Here is a 14,468-nt window from a genome sequence, read left to right on the forward strand (position 1 = left end):
TGATTGGTCTTTTCTACGTCCCATTGCCGATCTACCAATGAATGACGGCCTAAGTTGTAATCGAATGTGTCAAATCTCCACAATAATTATGGCGGGTTCGTGTTTTTTCAAGCTCAAATATGAAATGAGTAGTAATGTGCGCTGCTCGGGCGGCGACATTGACAGCGATTTGTCGAATATTCTCATGCGCCATTTTGTGAAGGCAATGGAATTTTGTGTTAAGTAATCACTCTGCGAAAAACACATTTGTGTATGTCCAACTTCGCGGTAAGTGCCCTCTTCGAGGAAATGATATTCGGATTATTTGCGTTTCGTATGTGATAGCAAAGGTGCGACCGCGTTTATCGATGACTCGTTGGTGTTTTGTTTTATTTTTGCCTGCGAATAAGTGGTAGTTTGCCTTGGAAAAGGTTATTTTCTGTTTGCGTGATTGAGTATCATTAGAGATCATTTTCTTTTAGACTCGTCCACAATGAATGAGAAGGCTGTTGTGGGTAAAACGGTGCTCAAACGTCATGAGGTGGCTCGGCCAGTGCACATGCAACGGCTGGAGGCAGCCCTGGATGTGGTCCCGTTTGTGAGCCAGGTAGAAAGGATCCTGAACTCTGATGACGATTCCGACAGCGAAGATGACCCTGAGTTTAGGTATATTACCAGTGAGATGTCCAAAGGAGACCGCCTGGTGCATGGTGTAGTGACCACTAAGCAAGGTCAGTATGTTGTTTTGAGTTTTCTTATCAGCCTGATTAAGTGCACTTTGTAAACCAGCTGCAATCACTGTTTTTATTTGAATGTACATGGTTTTATGTCAGAAACTAGTATAATTTTCAAGCCTTTTGCTTTGATTTCTTATCATAACAACACAGGTGTTTAAAACTTACCTAAATAATAAGTTGACTGATTGAAACCATCTTTTTTTCTGTTTACAAGACCTATGGCTATTTATTTAAAACTAGCTTTCCGCCCACGGCTTCGCCCGCGTGGAATTTTGTCTGTCACAGAAAAACTTTATCGCGCGCATCCCTGTTTCAAAAACCGGGATAAAAACTATCCTATGTTCTTTCCCGGGACTCTAACTATCTCTATGCCAAATTTCATCAAAATCGGTTGCGAGGTTTAAGCGGGAAAGCGTAACAGACAGACAGACAGACAGAGTTACTTTCGCATTTATAATATTCGTTGGGATTAGTTGGGATTCACAAATTTTATTCATTCATAGGGTAAACCGTATAGCTATTGCCCACTTAAAGATTTCAAACACATTGAGATGAAAAATTAAAGAAAGTATTTTAATTATCGACCATTTATGACTTTTTTCTTATAACTCAATAAACTGTTAAACAGAATATTAACAGTTCTTAGTTAAAACTTAAGTAACTTAGAAAATATTGAAATAAATTTAAAATCGCCCAAAAAGTACAGTCATTGCCCATTACTTACACTAATTGCCCACATCAAAGCACAGTAATTGCCCAGTATCTTAAAACAAAATAATCAATTTTAAAATGACAAAATAGGCTTTAACCTCGTAAGCCCGGATGTGCCTCAGAAGGAACTGAAACTTTGTAGTCAGTAACGCCGAGACATTTTCGGAGGTGATTTCGAAGTATCGCCGGATGTGCCTTCAGAGGAACTAAAACTTTAGCGATAAATTTAAGTTAAAAAATTCGCGCCTATCGAAAAAAAAGAGTGATAGTCTATGGCTTAAAGTATTCAAAATCAGGTATCCGAACTTATTAATATAAAAAAAACAAAATGTCACTGTCAAATTATCATTTTTCTTTGACAAGGTGGTTCGTCCGAGAAGCCGTGATGTACGATTAATTTTTTTTCTTCACGTAAACGTAGTTTAATTGCAATACTGACCAGTATAATTTAAGTTAAAATACTGCTAAACAAGCAAAAAAATTATTTTTCCCAATTTGAAGTAGTTTTGTTAGATTTTCTTTCGTTTGAAAATAATAGTTCTTTGCAAGGAACATTCGGTCTTGATGGTGAAAGTTTTATTTTTGTATATTTTTTCTATTGAGATGGGATTGAGTATTGGACTATTAAAATTATGATATGATTGAGAAAATTTACCATGAGAACGTTCTGATTTTTAGTTTAGTAAATATTATAATTAACATGAATATTCACTTTACTTCTTATACATTTTAACCTATCATTAGTGTATGTTATAAAACCGATAGTACTTTTAAAAGTACTAATTATGAAACATTAAATAAAATTAAAACCGTTGTACCTTTTCAGTTACATTTATTAATATAATTATTGTATCTTTATGTAGTATTAATTTATTAAGAAGGTTATATTTATGTTTCACTTTAAAGTATAAAATACAATTTATTTACTTTTCCTATTTAAAGTTTGTAATACCGAATGTTCTTTTAAGAGAAATCATTTTTTTATTATTTTTCACCTAAAATAAGCTCTATGCACTATTATATAGGGCCCCTGAAAATATGAATGCAAAATAAAATCTCTAACATAGAAATTTTTTTACTCGAAGTGCTCGGCGTTTACTACTTCAAAATATTCGTTCTTCTGAAAGCACATTCGGCGATACTTAGAAGTCGACAAAATTTACTCTTCGGTCTTACGAGGTTAAATAAACAAAACAAAACATTAAACTTAAATTCTAGTAGTACAGTCTTCAAAATTTCAAAATAAATTGCGTTTGGCCTTATTAATATAAATATTGTCAAATATTTCTTGAGCTGATGTTGATGAGTCAGAATCGGTAGAGACAGAATCATCTACTTCAAAACATAGATGACGCAAAAATTTGAATTTTATATGTAAATTTTATATGTATNACATACATCATATAACATTTGTAATGTATTTTTGTAGAACGTCAGAGTGACCGTCTCCGCTTATATAACTTGGCGTCTGTGGGGGAGGAGAGAGAGTGGATACGAGATGTCTTACTGTCATCTGGGCCTGACACAAGCAGTGATGATGAGGAGACACCTGAAGGGAAAGAGCTAAGGCTACAGAGAATACTAAAAGAAAGGAGATTCCAAAATAAATATGCCAGGAAATACTATAAAGACCCTGGGGTAAGTGATATAAACTTCTAATAAGAGTAAGATATCATAATCTACCATCATAATAAATAAATACAGTATACAACATAATAAAGAAAGACATACATTGATTCCAAATTAAATTAAGTTACAAATTATTGGTACAATTGTTATAGATGATGATGATTGTCTGATTTTTTTTGCACTCCATTTATTTACTGGTTTCTTTACTCTAAAAGTTTGTTTCCTTTGAAAATTAATTTTTTAAATCATAACAAGTCCATGGATATCATTTTGGAAATAAGATGAAATAAATCTAATTAGATTCCAAACTTCTAGAACTCCCGCTACATGTACTACGGAGCTGGTATCATGTCAACCATCGACCGATACCCAGAGCGGAGGATGAGTAGGTCCGTGCCGCCTCCTCCGGCCACGAGGGGGCGGCGCGGGCGCCCGTCTGAGCGCGGGTCCACCAGAGGCATGGCCAAGTCTAGGAGAGGCCGAGCTAGGGAGACGCGGCCCTGTACTGATGTTGGTGACAATATGGTAAACTACACTCGCGAGCAAAAGTATGGAATCACTTACATGAAGTTGTTTCCACGCGAACTTGTGTACTAACGAATTTGTCACGAACAAAAAAAGTGGCACCATTTTAAAGATTAAACTTTAATCTTTAAATTGATACCAAATTCATTTAAATCACACCAGTATTTAAAAAGATATCCCGGCTGATGTGAAGAAGTAACGAAAAAGACATCTATGAACTGTTTGATACGTCGCGAGTTGCGGCCTATTTACCCCTTATAAAAGCACGCGTTTTCGGATTTTTGCTTTCACACGTTGATTCATACACATCTCCGCTTCTTTTGACACTTTACCTGGGATTCTACACCTTCAGAAGCAGCACAAATCGTTGCACTATTGCAAGAAGGGCTCAGCCAGCGAGCTGTCGCACGTCAGCGCCACATAAGCCAGTCCTGGGTTTCGAAAGTTTTAAGACGCTTTCGGGAGACTGGTGACTTTATCCCGAGACCAAGTTCTGAACAGCGCCGGCGCACATCGCAGAGGGAAGACCGTTTTTTCATGTCAACCTCTCTATGAAATCGTCATTTGACTGGAATCGACGTCCAGTAAGAGCTCAGAAATGTTCGTAGGATAGCTGTTAGCGAGTAGACAGTTTGTCTAAGACATAAGCAATAGAATTTAACTCCAAAAAGGCCTGCCACAGGCTCGAAACTGACGGCAGGTCACCGATAAGCACGCTTTCAATTTGCTCGTACACATCTCGATGTTAAGTCGAGCAAGCCACCCCCATAAGCCACTGTTTCAGCGAACCAGCACTGCACAAATCGCTCCTCAGGCCGCCTATAAACCCGACCTCTTCGACTGCTGCCCTGCAAACACAGTTTGCATTCATCGGAGAACAGAACTCGCCTCCATTACTCGCCTTCCCATCGAGATGTGTACGAGCAAATTGAAAGGGTCCTTATCGGTGACCTGCCGTCAGTTTCGAGCCTGTGGCAGGCCTTTTTGGAGTCAAATTCTATTGCTTATATCTTAGACGAACTGACCACTCGCTAACAGCTATCTTACGAACATTTCTGAGCTCTTGATGGACATCGATTCCAGTCAAATGACGATTTCATAGAGAGGTTGACATGAAAAAACGGTCTTCCCTCTGCGATGTGCGCCGGCGCTGTTCAGAACTTGGTCTCGGGATAAAGCCACTAGTCTCCCGAAAGCGTCTTGAAACTTTCGAAACCCAGGACTGGCTTATGTGGCGCTGACGTGCGACAGCCCGCTGGCTGAGCCTTTCTTGCAATAGTGCAACGATTTGTGCTGCTTCTGAAGGTGTAGAATCCCAGGTAAAGTGTCAAAAGAAGCGGAGATGTGTATGAATCAACGTGTGAAAGCAAAAATCTAAAAACGCGTGCTTTTATAGGGGCTAAATAGGCCGCAACTCGCAACGTATCAAACAGTTCATACATGTCTTTTTCGTTACTTCTTCACATCAGCCGGGATATCTTTTTAAATACTGGTATGATTTAAATGACTTTGGTATCAATTTAAAGATAAAAGTTTAATCTTTAAAATGGTGCCACTTTTTTTGTTACTAACAAATTCGTTAGTACACAAGTTCGCGTGGAAACAACTTCATGTAAGTGATTCCATAGTTTTGCTCGCGAGTGTATGTTTTTACAGTTAAAAACAATACCAAAAGTGGATTTCTTACATGTCCAAGTTCTTATGGTGGGTCCACACTGGGCGAACGGGCTCGTGCGGCATGCTGGTCATCCTGCTCACCCTGCTCTTGAGTGAGCAGGATGTCGAGTTTGCCGCGCGAGCCCGTTCGCCCAGTGTGGACGCACCATTAGAATGTCTTAGATTCTTCTTTGTAAATTGCTCAAAGCACACACTATTTGTGGATACCTCTATATTAATTGTAGATTATAAAGGAAGTAGTTATTTGATTGCTTCAAAAATATGTTTCCTGATCAGATCATAGGAATCACAGAAAGAGTAATGTTGCAGCTTACACATACTTTACAACTTGTACCCTTAATTTTGTAAAGAATACACCAAATATATCAATTCCCTTGTAGAGTTTATTGTAATTGAAGAATAGAAATATTTGTTATATTTGAACTGGATACCTACTACTAATATGAAATTATTTTTTAGCCTGATGGAGTAGACTGGGAAGATCAGTTACGAAATATCAAACAGGAAACTGATGCAGAAGAATATAATGTACCAATTGACAAACCTGGAGTTAGGTAAGAATAACTTTAAAATGATTGCTTATATTATACCTTAGTGTAGAAACACTGTATAAATATTTGTAAATATTTGAAGTTATAAAATTTGTTTCTATGTCATCCTTAAAAATGGCCTTATCTTCAAGGCTTAGCCTAATGATATTTCATAATTTAAATGACAATGCCTAGATTATGACATAGGCAGTAAATGACCACTTAATACACTAAGCATGCATTTCAAAGCCTTAAATTTTTCATTGTACAGAGGCCGCAAAAAACTATCGACACTAAAGAGTCCAGAAGCCCTAACTGCGCGGCGCCGACGGCACTGGCTGTTATTAGTAAAGAAAGAGCTGGGCAAAGTGCAAAGGGCGCGCACGGCTACGCACAGGGAAGTCTTACTGCAGAGGAAACGACTGGCCACACTGTGCTGCAAGCACTGGAGACACGTCGCCATGCAGGTAGCGTAAGTGTGTGATTAATATAGAAATAGAAAAACTTTGTTTGACACGAATATCATGTAAAAAATCTTAAAAAAAATAATACTGAGTCAGAGTTTGATGAACTGTCTGAGTATCCTACACACATATTATGGACTTGCAACCAAAGGTACATTTACTAAAGCCTGGTCCGTGAGCACGTAGAATGTTGTCCAATGACCCCAAGCTACCTGTGCCATGTTGGGAGACCGTATGAATGAGGCATCGCCGCCTGCAGTGAGTGTGCGAGCGCGACAGCAACATTGGACAACAACTTGGGGTCATTGGACAAAATTCTACGTGCTCACGGACCAGGCTTTAGATACTTGTGCAGTTCAGTGTTAATGTTATTCATCTTTATTTCTTAGACAATCCACTTAACTTCTATTGGCTCGAATTTTAGGCTTGATTTGTGCTTCATTTTTTCAAATAAGTCAAAATCATTTCACTGCTAATTTGTCATGTATAGGTACTTGTTTTCACAGTTTTAATCTATTTTTGTACCACTCTGTTTCTAAATTGTATTAATGTGCCTACACTACCTACCCTACACAAATAGTTTCTCTGTATTTCTATGTGTTCTATGTCTGAAGTATTTGAACAGAGGCGACTAATTATAAGAAAACATAGTCAAATTAACAATCTGCATTTTCGACTTAAAACACACATCCTTCCTTAACCCTCCAAGTTAGTAAAACTTAGCTATAAAGTGTTTCTTGTCCACAGTCTCAAAAGAACATGAAAGAGACAGTATGGCGGTGCAAGCGCCTCAGCCGCGAGATGCAAGCGTACTGGCGCCGCTACGACCGCGCCGAGAGGGAGACCCGTCGCCGCATGGAGAAGGAGGCCGAGGAGCAGAGGAAGGTAGTATTAAACTCAATTAATATTGAAAGAGAGAGAGTGAGAAAAAGAGAGAGGGACAAAGAGAGAGATAGGGTGTGTGTGTGTGTGTGTGTGTGTGTGTGTGAGAGAGAGAGAGAGAGATAGGGAGTGAAAGAGATGGGAGAAAATTAGGGAGTGAGAGAGAGAGAGTGAGGGAAGAGAGAGAAGGGAGCTAGAAAGACAGGAAGAGTAAGAGTAAGATAGGGATGAAAGAGAGAGCGGGAATCAAAGAGAGGGACTGTGAGAGAGGTAAATTAGGAGAGACGTCCACGTGACTTTATCAAGGTTGCGGGAAAAGGCGCTGTCGCAGAGGGTCGTCATTTATTTTTTACTAGCTTTCCGCCCGCGGCTTCGCCCGCATGAAGTTTTGTCTGTCACAGAAAAACTTTATCGCGCGCGTCCCTATTTCAAAAACCGGGATAAAAACTATCCTATGTCCTTTCCCGGGACTCACTATCTATGCCAAATTTCATCAAAATCGGTTCAGTGGTTTTGGCGTGAAAGAGAGACAGACAGACAGAGTTACTTTCGCATTTATAATATTAGTATAGACATAGTCTCAAAAGAACATGAAAGAGACAGTATGGCGGTGCAAGCGCCTCAGCCGCGAGATGCAAGCGTACTGGCGCCGCTACGACCGCGCCGAGAGGGAGACCCGTCGCCGCATGGAGAAGGAGGCCGAGGAGCAGAGGAAGGTAAAGCCCGGTCTCGGAGCACGTAGAATTTTGTCCAATGACCCCAAGCTACCCATCCTTATCGCTCGCGCGTAGTTATATTGCTGCCCGCAGTGAGTGTGCGAACGCGACCAGACTATAGTATCAATCTCAATAAATACTGAGAAAGTGGAAAAAGAGAGATAGGGAGTGTAAGAGAGCGAGATAGGGAGTGCGAGAGAGCGAGATAGGGACTGTGAGAGAGCGGGATAGGCAGTGTGAGAGAGCGAGATAGGGAGTAAGAGATAGAGAGAGACGGAGTAAGAGAGGGGGGGAGGAGTGTGAGAGATAGAGAAAGAAAGTGAGATAGGAAGTGAAAGAGAGAGCGATATAGGGAGTGTGAGAGAGAGAGCGAGATAGGGAGTGTGTGTGTGAGAGAGAGAGATAGATAGGGAGTAGGAGAGAGAATAGGATAGGGAGTGAGAGAAAAAGAGAGGGACTATGAGAGAGAGTGAGAGAGGTAAATTAGGTGAGACGTCCACGTGACTTTATCAAAATTGCGGGAAGGGGCTGTCGCAGAGGGGTCGTCATGATGATGTAAATGACACTTGTCTAATAAATGGGTTAAGATTGTCTTAATACAGTCTACAAACATATTTATTTAACTCCAATCTTTGTTCCCAGATGGACGTAGAACTGATGGAGGCGAAGCGGCAACGTCGCAAGCTCAACTTCCTGATTACGCAGACGGAGTTATATGCTCACTTTATGCAACGCAAGCTGAGTTCAGCGGAGGACGGTGACAGCGGCGCCGATCGTATCTTGCGGCAGTTGGATGAAGATCGTGACCCAAGGCTGGCGGGCATCGACCACTATGACAGGTTAGCGGTTAGCGGAGCGGTAACGTCGCACACTTTCTGCCCACAGGCGGAGTGGCTAGCGGAGCGGCAACGTCGTACCATTGCTAAAGCCTGGTCCGTGAGCATGTAGAATCCCGTCCAATGACCCCAAGCTACCCATCCCTATCGCTCGCGCGTAATTATATTGCTGTCGCGACTGTGCGACGGGCGCCCGCAGTGAGTGTGCGAGCGCGACAGCAACATAATTACGCGCGAGCGATAGGGATGGGTAGCTTGGGGCCATTGGACGGGATTCTATGTGCTCACGGACCAGGCTTTAGCTACAGGGGTAGATCGCATCCTGCGGCAGTTACGGCCGAATACTGAAACACTACTCAAATCTGTCACTCAGCTGACGGGCTCCTAAATTTAAGTATCCTTCAATTTTAAATTGTATTCTCAAACGCCACTCAACGGATTTGAAGCCGTGATCAGCTAAGCAGCTCTCAAATGTTTACATAATGGCAACATTTACCAAAAAAAGTATGTTTTCATTTACACAAATGATAACTTTACGTTTTTTATCCATTACACGCAGCATCGTTTGGTTATGTATTGTCTTTTATGGAAATATTACTCAATCAACTTAACATACAACAGTTTATTTTTAGTTTCTATTATACATAAATCTCGTTTTATCATATAAAAAAATTAATGCTTGCATTTTTATTTAATTAAAAAAATAATTTTAAAGGTGATACTTTTTATTGTTGAAATCTATTAAGTGGCGATCGTGGACCGAAACGTAACCACAATTGACATTTATCATTGTTGACAGAGCATCAAATTGACAAATCAACAACTCTTGGAAATGCTACTATGCGATGTCCCCATATTATTCCTCAGAAGTAATCATGTTTATGTAAAGCGATTTCATAGCAGCTATTTTGGTTGTTACTTTGTGCACTATACGATGCACAGTTGGCTGTTCGATGTGGAAGATATCACCTAGTACACGTTCATAACTTCCCGTTGCGTAGAACAGTAGGGTTATAATAAGTATTTGGTCCACTGGTTGTATGGCGTTTGGTGCGGGGTTTCAAAGAGCTTCCAAATTATGAATCCAGACACAACACCGTTTCTTTAGAGATGCGGAACCTCGCTCGGAATTGCATGTCATTATAATAATATTTTTCAATAGCGTTCAGCATTATTGCGTTCCTGCGATTAGATCTAGGTATTTCCTCGAGCCTCGAAAGAAATGATAACGATGACACACATTATTTACCACTATTTAGGTCGATTTAGGTATAAGAATAGGATTTAAGATACCGCGCAAGCACTCTCAAATTTAACAGCTGCTTAAGACGATTTGACAGTTGTTTGAGTAATGCTTAGCGTTGAATGGCGTTTCAGTATGCGAAAATTCATTTAAGTGGCGTTTGAGTGCAACTTAATTTGAGAGGTGCTTAAAAATTGAGAACTGCTCAGATATTGTTTTGAGTATGCGAAATGTAAGTTTAGGAGCTGCTTAACTATTTGAGAAGCCGTCAAATATTTAAATGGCGTTTCAGTATTCGGCCGTTAGATGGGGACCGCGACCTGCGCCTGGCGGGCATCGACCACTATGACAGGTAAAGCGGCTAGCGGAGCGGCAACGTCGCACACTTGCTGACCAAAAAGGCGTAGTAGCTAGTAGAGGGGCAATGTCGCACCAGTTGCTGATCACAGGCGGAGCGGACGCTTACTTCATGGTTTTGATATTTTTTGAACTGAGCTTTAGGATATTTTTTCAAAGTCAAAGCATTCAGTATTTAGACCCTTTCCAGTAGGCCTTAGATGCGCCCCGCGATAAGCGGTTATCATCTTTAGACTGCGTTTCCACCAGAGATGTGCGAGGATGCGTAGCGAGTCAATGTGTTTGTAATGAACCAATATTCAGTACCCGTCAATAAATATTGCACATCGACCTTTGGAAAGAGACAATCGGCTCGTAGAGCGTTATCTCTGTCGCACACTACCTATACGATTGACAAAACATTATTCAATGAAAATATTGTCCGAACCCCTTATATTTCTCTTCGACAAATACTTTAACACATTGTGAACCACTTTTCTTTCACGACTATAAAAAGTTTTTAGCAAAATTCACAAAATCTTTAATAAAGTTTGTTTACACTTTGACAAAACGTCATTGTCAGTCATTGTTCAAGTGCGACAGTGATAACGCTCTACGAAACCGAAATTAGCCGATTGTCTCTTTCTAAAGGTCGATGTGCAATATTTATCGCCGGGTATTGTAATCGCTTCATTTACCGAGGCGAGACAAATGAATCTGGTGGACACGCAGCCTTACCTGCCTTTATCACTGGAATCAATTGTCATTTCTTTCTCCAGCGACGCGATGAAAGCGCGCGCGTCGCGCAACGCACGCGAGGCCTTCCACGCGGAACGCGCGCGCACGCAGCTATTCGACGCGGCGGCGGGCGCGGGCGAGCCAGAGCGCGCGCCCGGCGACCACGACCAGCCCGCCATCTTCCGCGGCACGCTCAAGGGCTACCAGCTGAAGGGCATGAACTGGCTCGCCAACCTCTACGACCAGGTAGGAACATGTTCCACGCCTCAGCCTCGAATTTAGCGGGCAGCGGGGCGGCGGCGGTAGCGGCGCGGGAGCGGCAGGATCTTATGCGTAAAATCAAATAGACCGGTTCTCGAAAACTGCGCCGCGGGAGCGGGCAACGAGCGGGCAGCGCACTCCTTCTTTTGCCCACAATAAATCGAGCGTTAGGAATAAATTTGAATCGAAATAAAATTGTCGCCGTTGTTCAGACATTTCGCTTGCGAATAAAAACAAATATCTCGACAACACAACCCCGAACACAACACTTCGCCGCTAAAGCGCCGCACGAGCTGCCCGCTTGTTTCGAGAACGGGTCTGCGTTGCCCGCCCCGCTCCCGCGCCGCCGCCGCTCCCGCCCCGCTGCCCGCTAAATTCGAGGCTGAGGCGCGGGCGAGCCGGAGCGCGCGCCCGGCGACCACGACCAGCCCGCCATCTTCCGCGGCACGCTCAAGGGCTACCAGCTGAAGGGCATGAACTGGCTCGCCAACCTCTACGACCAGGTAGGAATTAAATAGGTGATTGCTATAGTAATTGGCCTATACATAGTTATTTATTGGCATATTTGATTGTTAATAAGTAAGAGACAAAAATACTAATACTACATTGGATTGCGTATTGCTCAGAAAAAATATTTGTCTCTTTTCCTCTCTTAATAACTTCCATTAGGCTTGTTTTTTTTTTCATTTTAGGCAAGTTGGCCTATAACTATGTATTGGCTAATTACTATAGCGATCACCCTAATTCTGTAAGGAAACTGTTGCTGACTGACTCAGCCAAAGCACAGCTGAAACACTGAACCGAATAAATAATATGACGCGAGGCATCCGAACAGGGATTTTCTGAAATTCATCCTTGAAGAAGAATCCATTTATTGAAGACGGATGCGCTCTCTTTTGCACCACCGTTTTTCAAGGTTGGTTGTCAGCTTTCAGCCATGTTAAATATTCGATATTCTTAGAGTTGTTTCGCACTACGTCCGATTCGAAGCCGTGACAATACGGTCCAGAGCAGTCATGATCGTAGGCACTGGATCCAATTTCCGTAATCCGATTTCACGCAGTGGTATTTAACCGGTGGTCCCTGGAGGCACTCCAAGTGGTCCACGAAGACATCGTAATAAACAAGTGGCGTGACGTGATGAGTCGAGTCAACACAACGCAAACGGCGCACAGTGGGCGAGAAATCGACCTCCCCTTTCATAGGATTTTGAAAAAAATATAAGTGGTCCTTGACAACACAGAAATTTGGTAAAATGGTCCCTCGTTACTTAAAGGTTAGGAACCACTGGTCTAGTGTTTACTGGATCCTTTTTTTACGGATTCGGATCGATGAAAGTATGAAATCGCTCTTAATGTTATTAACACACTAAAAAGTACAGTAATATTCAACACATTTATCTTTATTGTAGGGCATCAGCGGCATCCTAGCCGACGAGATGGGCCTCGGCAAGACAGTTCAATGCATCGCGTTCCTGTGCCACGTGGCGGAGCGCCTGGGCGTGTGGGGCCCCTTCCTGGTGGTGTCGCCCGCCTCCACGCTGCACAACTGGCAGCAGGAGATGGAGCGCTTCGTGCCCGACTTTAAAGTGGTGAGTAACTTTATGAGTAACTCTGTGAAGATGATTGTGAACATGTTTGTGAAAAAATATAACTGGCAGCAGGAGATGGAGTGCTTTGTGCGCGACTTCAAAGTGGTGGGTAACTTTGGTAACATGTTTGTGAACATATTTGTGGATACGTACAACTAGCAGCAGGAGATAAGCGCTTCGTGCCCGATTTAAAAATGGTGAGAATATTTGTGAAGATGTTTGCGCAAATAATTGTGGAAATATACAACTGGCAGCAGAAGATGGAGCGCTTCGTGCCCGACTTCAAAGTGGTGGGTAGCTTTGTGAATATGTTTGCGCAAATATTTGTCAACATATTTGTACAAATGTTCGTAGAAGTAAACGCACAACTGACAGTGCTTCGTAACCGACTTCAAAGTGGTGAGTGACTTTGTGAAGAAGTTTTCGCAAACATTTGGCAACATGTTTGTGGAAATGCACCACTAGTAAGTGTAACACACGAGATGGGCTTTGTAAGACAGTGCAGTGCATCGCGTTCCTGTGCCACGTGGCGGAGCGGCTGGGCGTGTGGGGCCCCTTCCTGGTGGTGTCGCCCGCCTCCACGCTGCACAACTGGCAGCAGGAGATGGAGCGCTTCGTGCCCGACTTCAAAGTGGTGGGTATATTTGTGAACATGTTTGTGGAAATATACAATTGGCAGCAGGAGATGGAGCGCTTCGTGCTCGACTTCAAAGTGGTGGGTAACTTTGTGAACATATTTGTGGATATATACAAATGGCAGCAGGAGATGGAGCGCTTCGTGCCCGACTTCAAAGTGGTGGGTAACTTTGTGAACATGTTTGTGGAAATATACAATTGGCAGCAGGAGATGGAGCGCTTCGTGCTCGACTTCAAAGTGATGGTTACTTTGTGAAGATGTTTGTGAACATGTTTGTTGATTTATACAACTGGCAGCAGGAGATGGAGCGCTTCGTGCCCGACTTCAAAGTGGTGAGTAACTTTGTGAAGATGTTTGTGAACATATTTCTCAATATGTTTGTGGAGATATACAACTGGTAGGAGAAGATGGAGCGCTTCGTGCCCGACTTCAAAGTGGTGGTTACTTTGTGAAGATGTTTGTGAATATGTTTGTGGATACATACAACTAGCAGCAGGAGATAAGCGCTTCGTGCCCGACTTCAAAGTGGTGGGTAACTTTGTGAACATGTTTGTGAACATATTTGTGGATATACAGGGTGTTAGGTAAATGGGTATATGAGCCGACACTAGCCCATGTTAACATGGGCATATAAATGGTATGGTGAAGTCAGAAAATTGATATCTTCATTTTAATTATTTTAATTTTCATATAAATCGAATTTTATAAAATTTATTTTGTATGAAAATTAAAAAATTAAAATGATGATATCAAATTTCTGACTTCACCATANTGGTGAAGTCAGAAAATTGATATCTTCATTTTAATTATTTTAATTTTCATATAAATCGAATTTTATAAAATTTATTTTGTATGAAAATTAAAAAATTAAAATGATGATATCAAATTTCTGACTTCACCATACCATTTATATGCCCATGTTAACATGGGCTAGTGTCGGCTCATATACCCATTTACCTAACACCCTGTATACAAG

The 14,468-nt window shown here is 41.7% G+C and overlaps 1 protein-coding gene across 1 annotated transcript in view; it reads left to right on the forward strand.

Moving 5' to 3' along the window:
- Positions 1-75: 75 nt before the first annotated feature.
- The window catches only part of Ino80 (chromatin-remodeling ATPase INO80), a 30,189-nt gene continuing 15,796 nt past the window's right edge, over positions 76-14,468 (forward strand). The window contains exons 1-10 of the mRNA XM_028303941.1: positions 76-267; positions 462-710; positions 2,857-3,065; positions 3,372-3,581; positions 5,718-5,812; positions 6,060-6,255; positions 7,000-7,137; positions 8,493-8,689; positions 11,045-11,249; positions 12,676-12,855. Coding sequence (XP_028159742.1) covers positions 473-710; positions 2,857-3,065; positions 3,372-3,581; positions 5,718-5,812; positions 6,060-6,255; positions 7,000-7,137; positions 8,493-8,689; positions 11,045-11,249; positions 12,676-12,855 — 1,668 coding nt within the window. The 5' untranslated portion in view covers positions 76-267; positions 462-472. The remainder of the gene's footprint in view (positions 268-461; positions 711-2,856; positions 3,066-3,371; positions 3,582-5,717; positions 5,813-6,059; positions 6,256-6,999; positions 7,138-8,492; positions 8,690-11,044; positions 11,250-12,675; positions 12,856-14,468) is intronic.

Source organism: Ostrinia furnacalis, unplaced genomic scaffold (genome assembly GCF_004193835.3).
Source record: "Ostrinia furnacalis isolate ACB-3 unplaced genomic scaffold, ASM419383v2 OfSCF1340, whole genome shotgun sequence".
NCBI classification, from domain to species: Eukaryota; Metazoa; Arthropoda; class Insecta; order Lepidoptera; family Crambidae; genus Ostrinia; species Ostrinia furnacalis.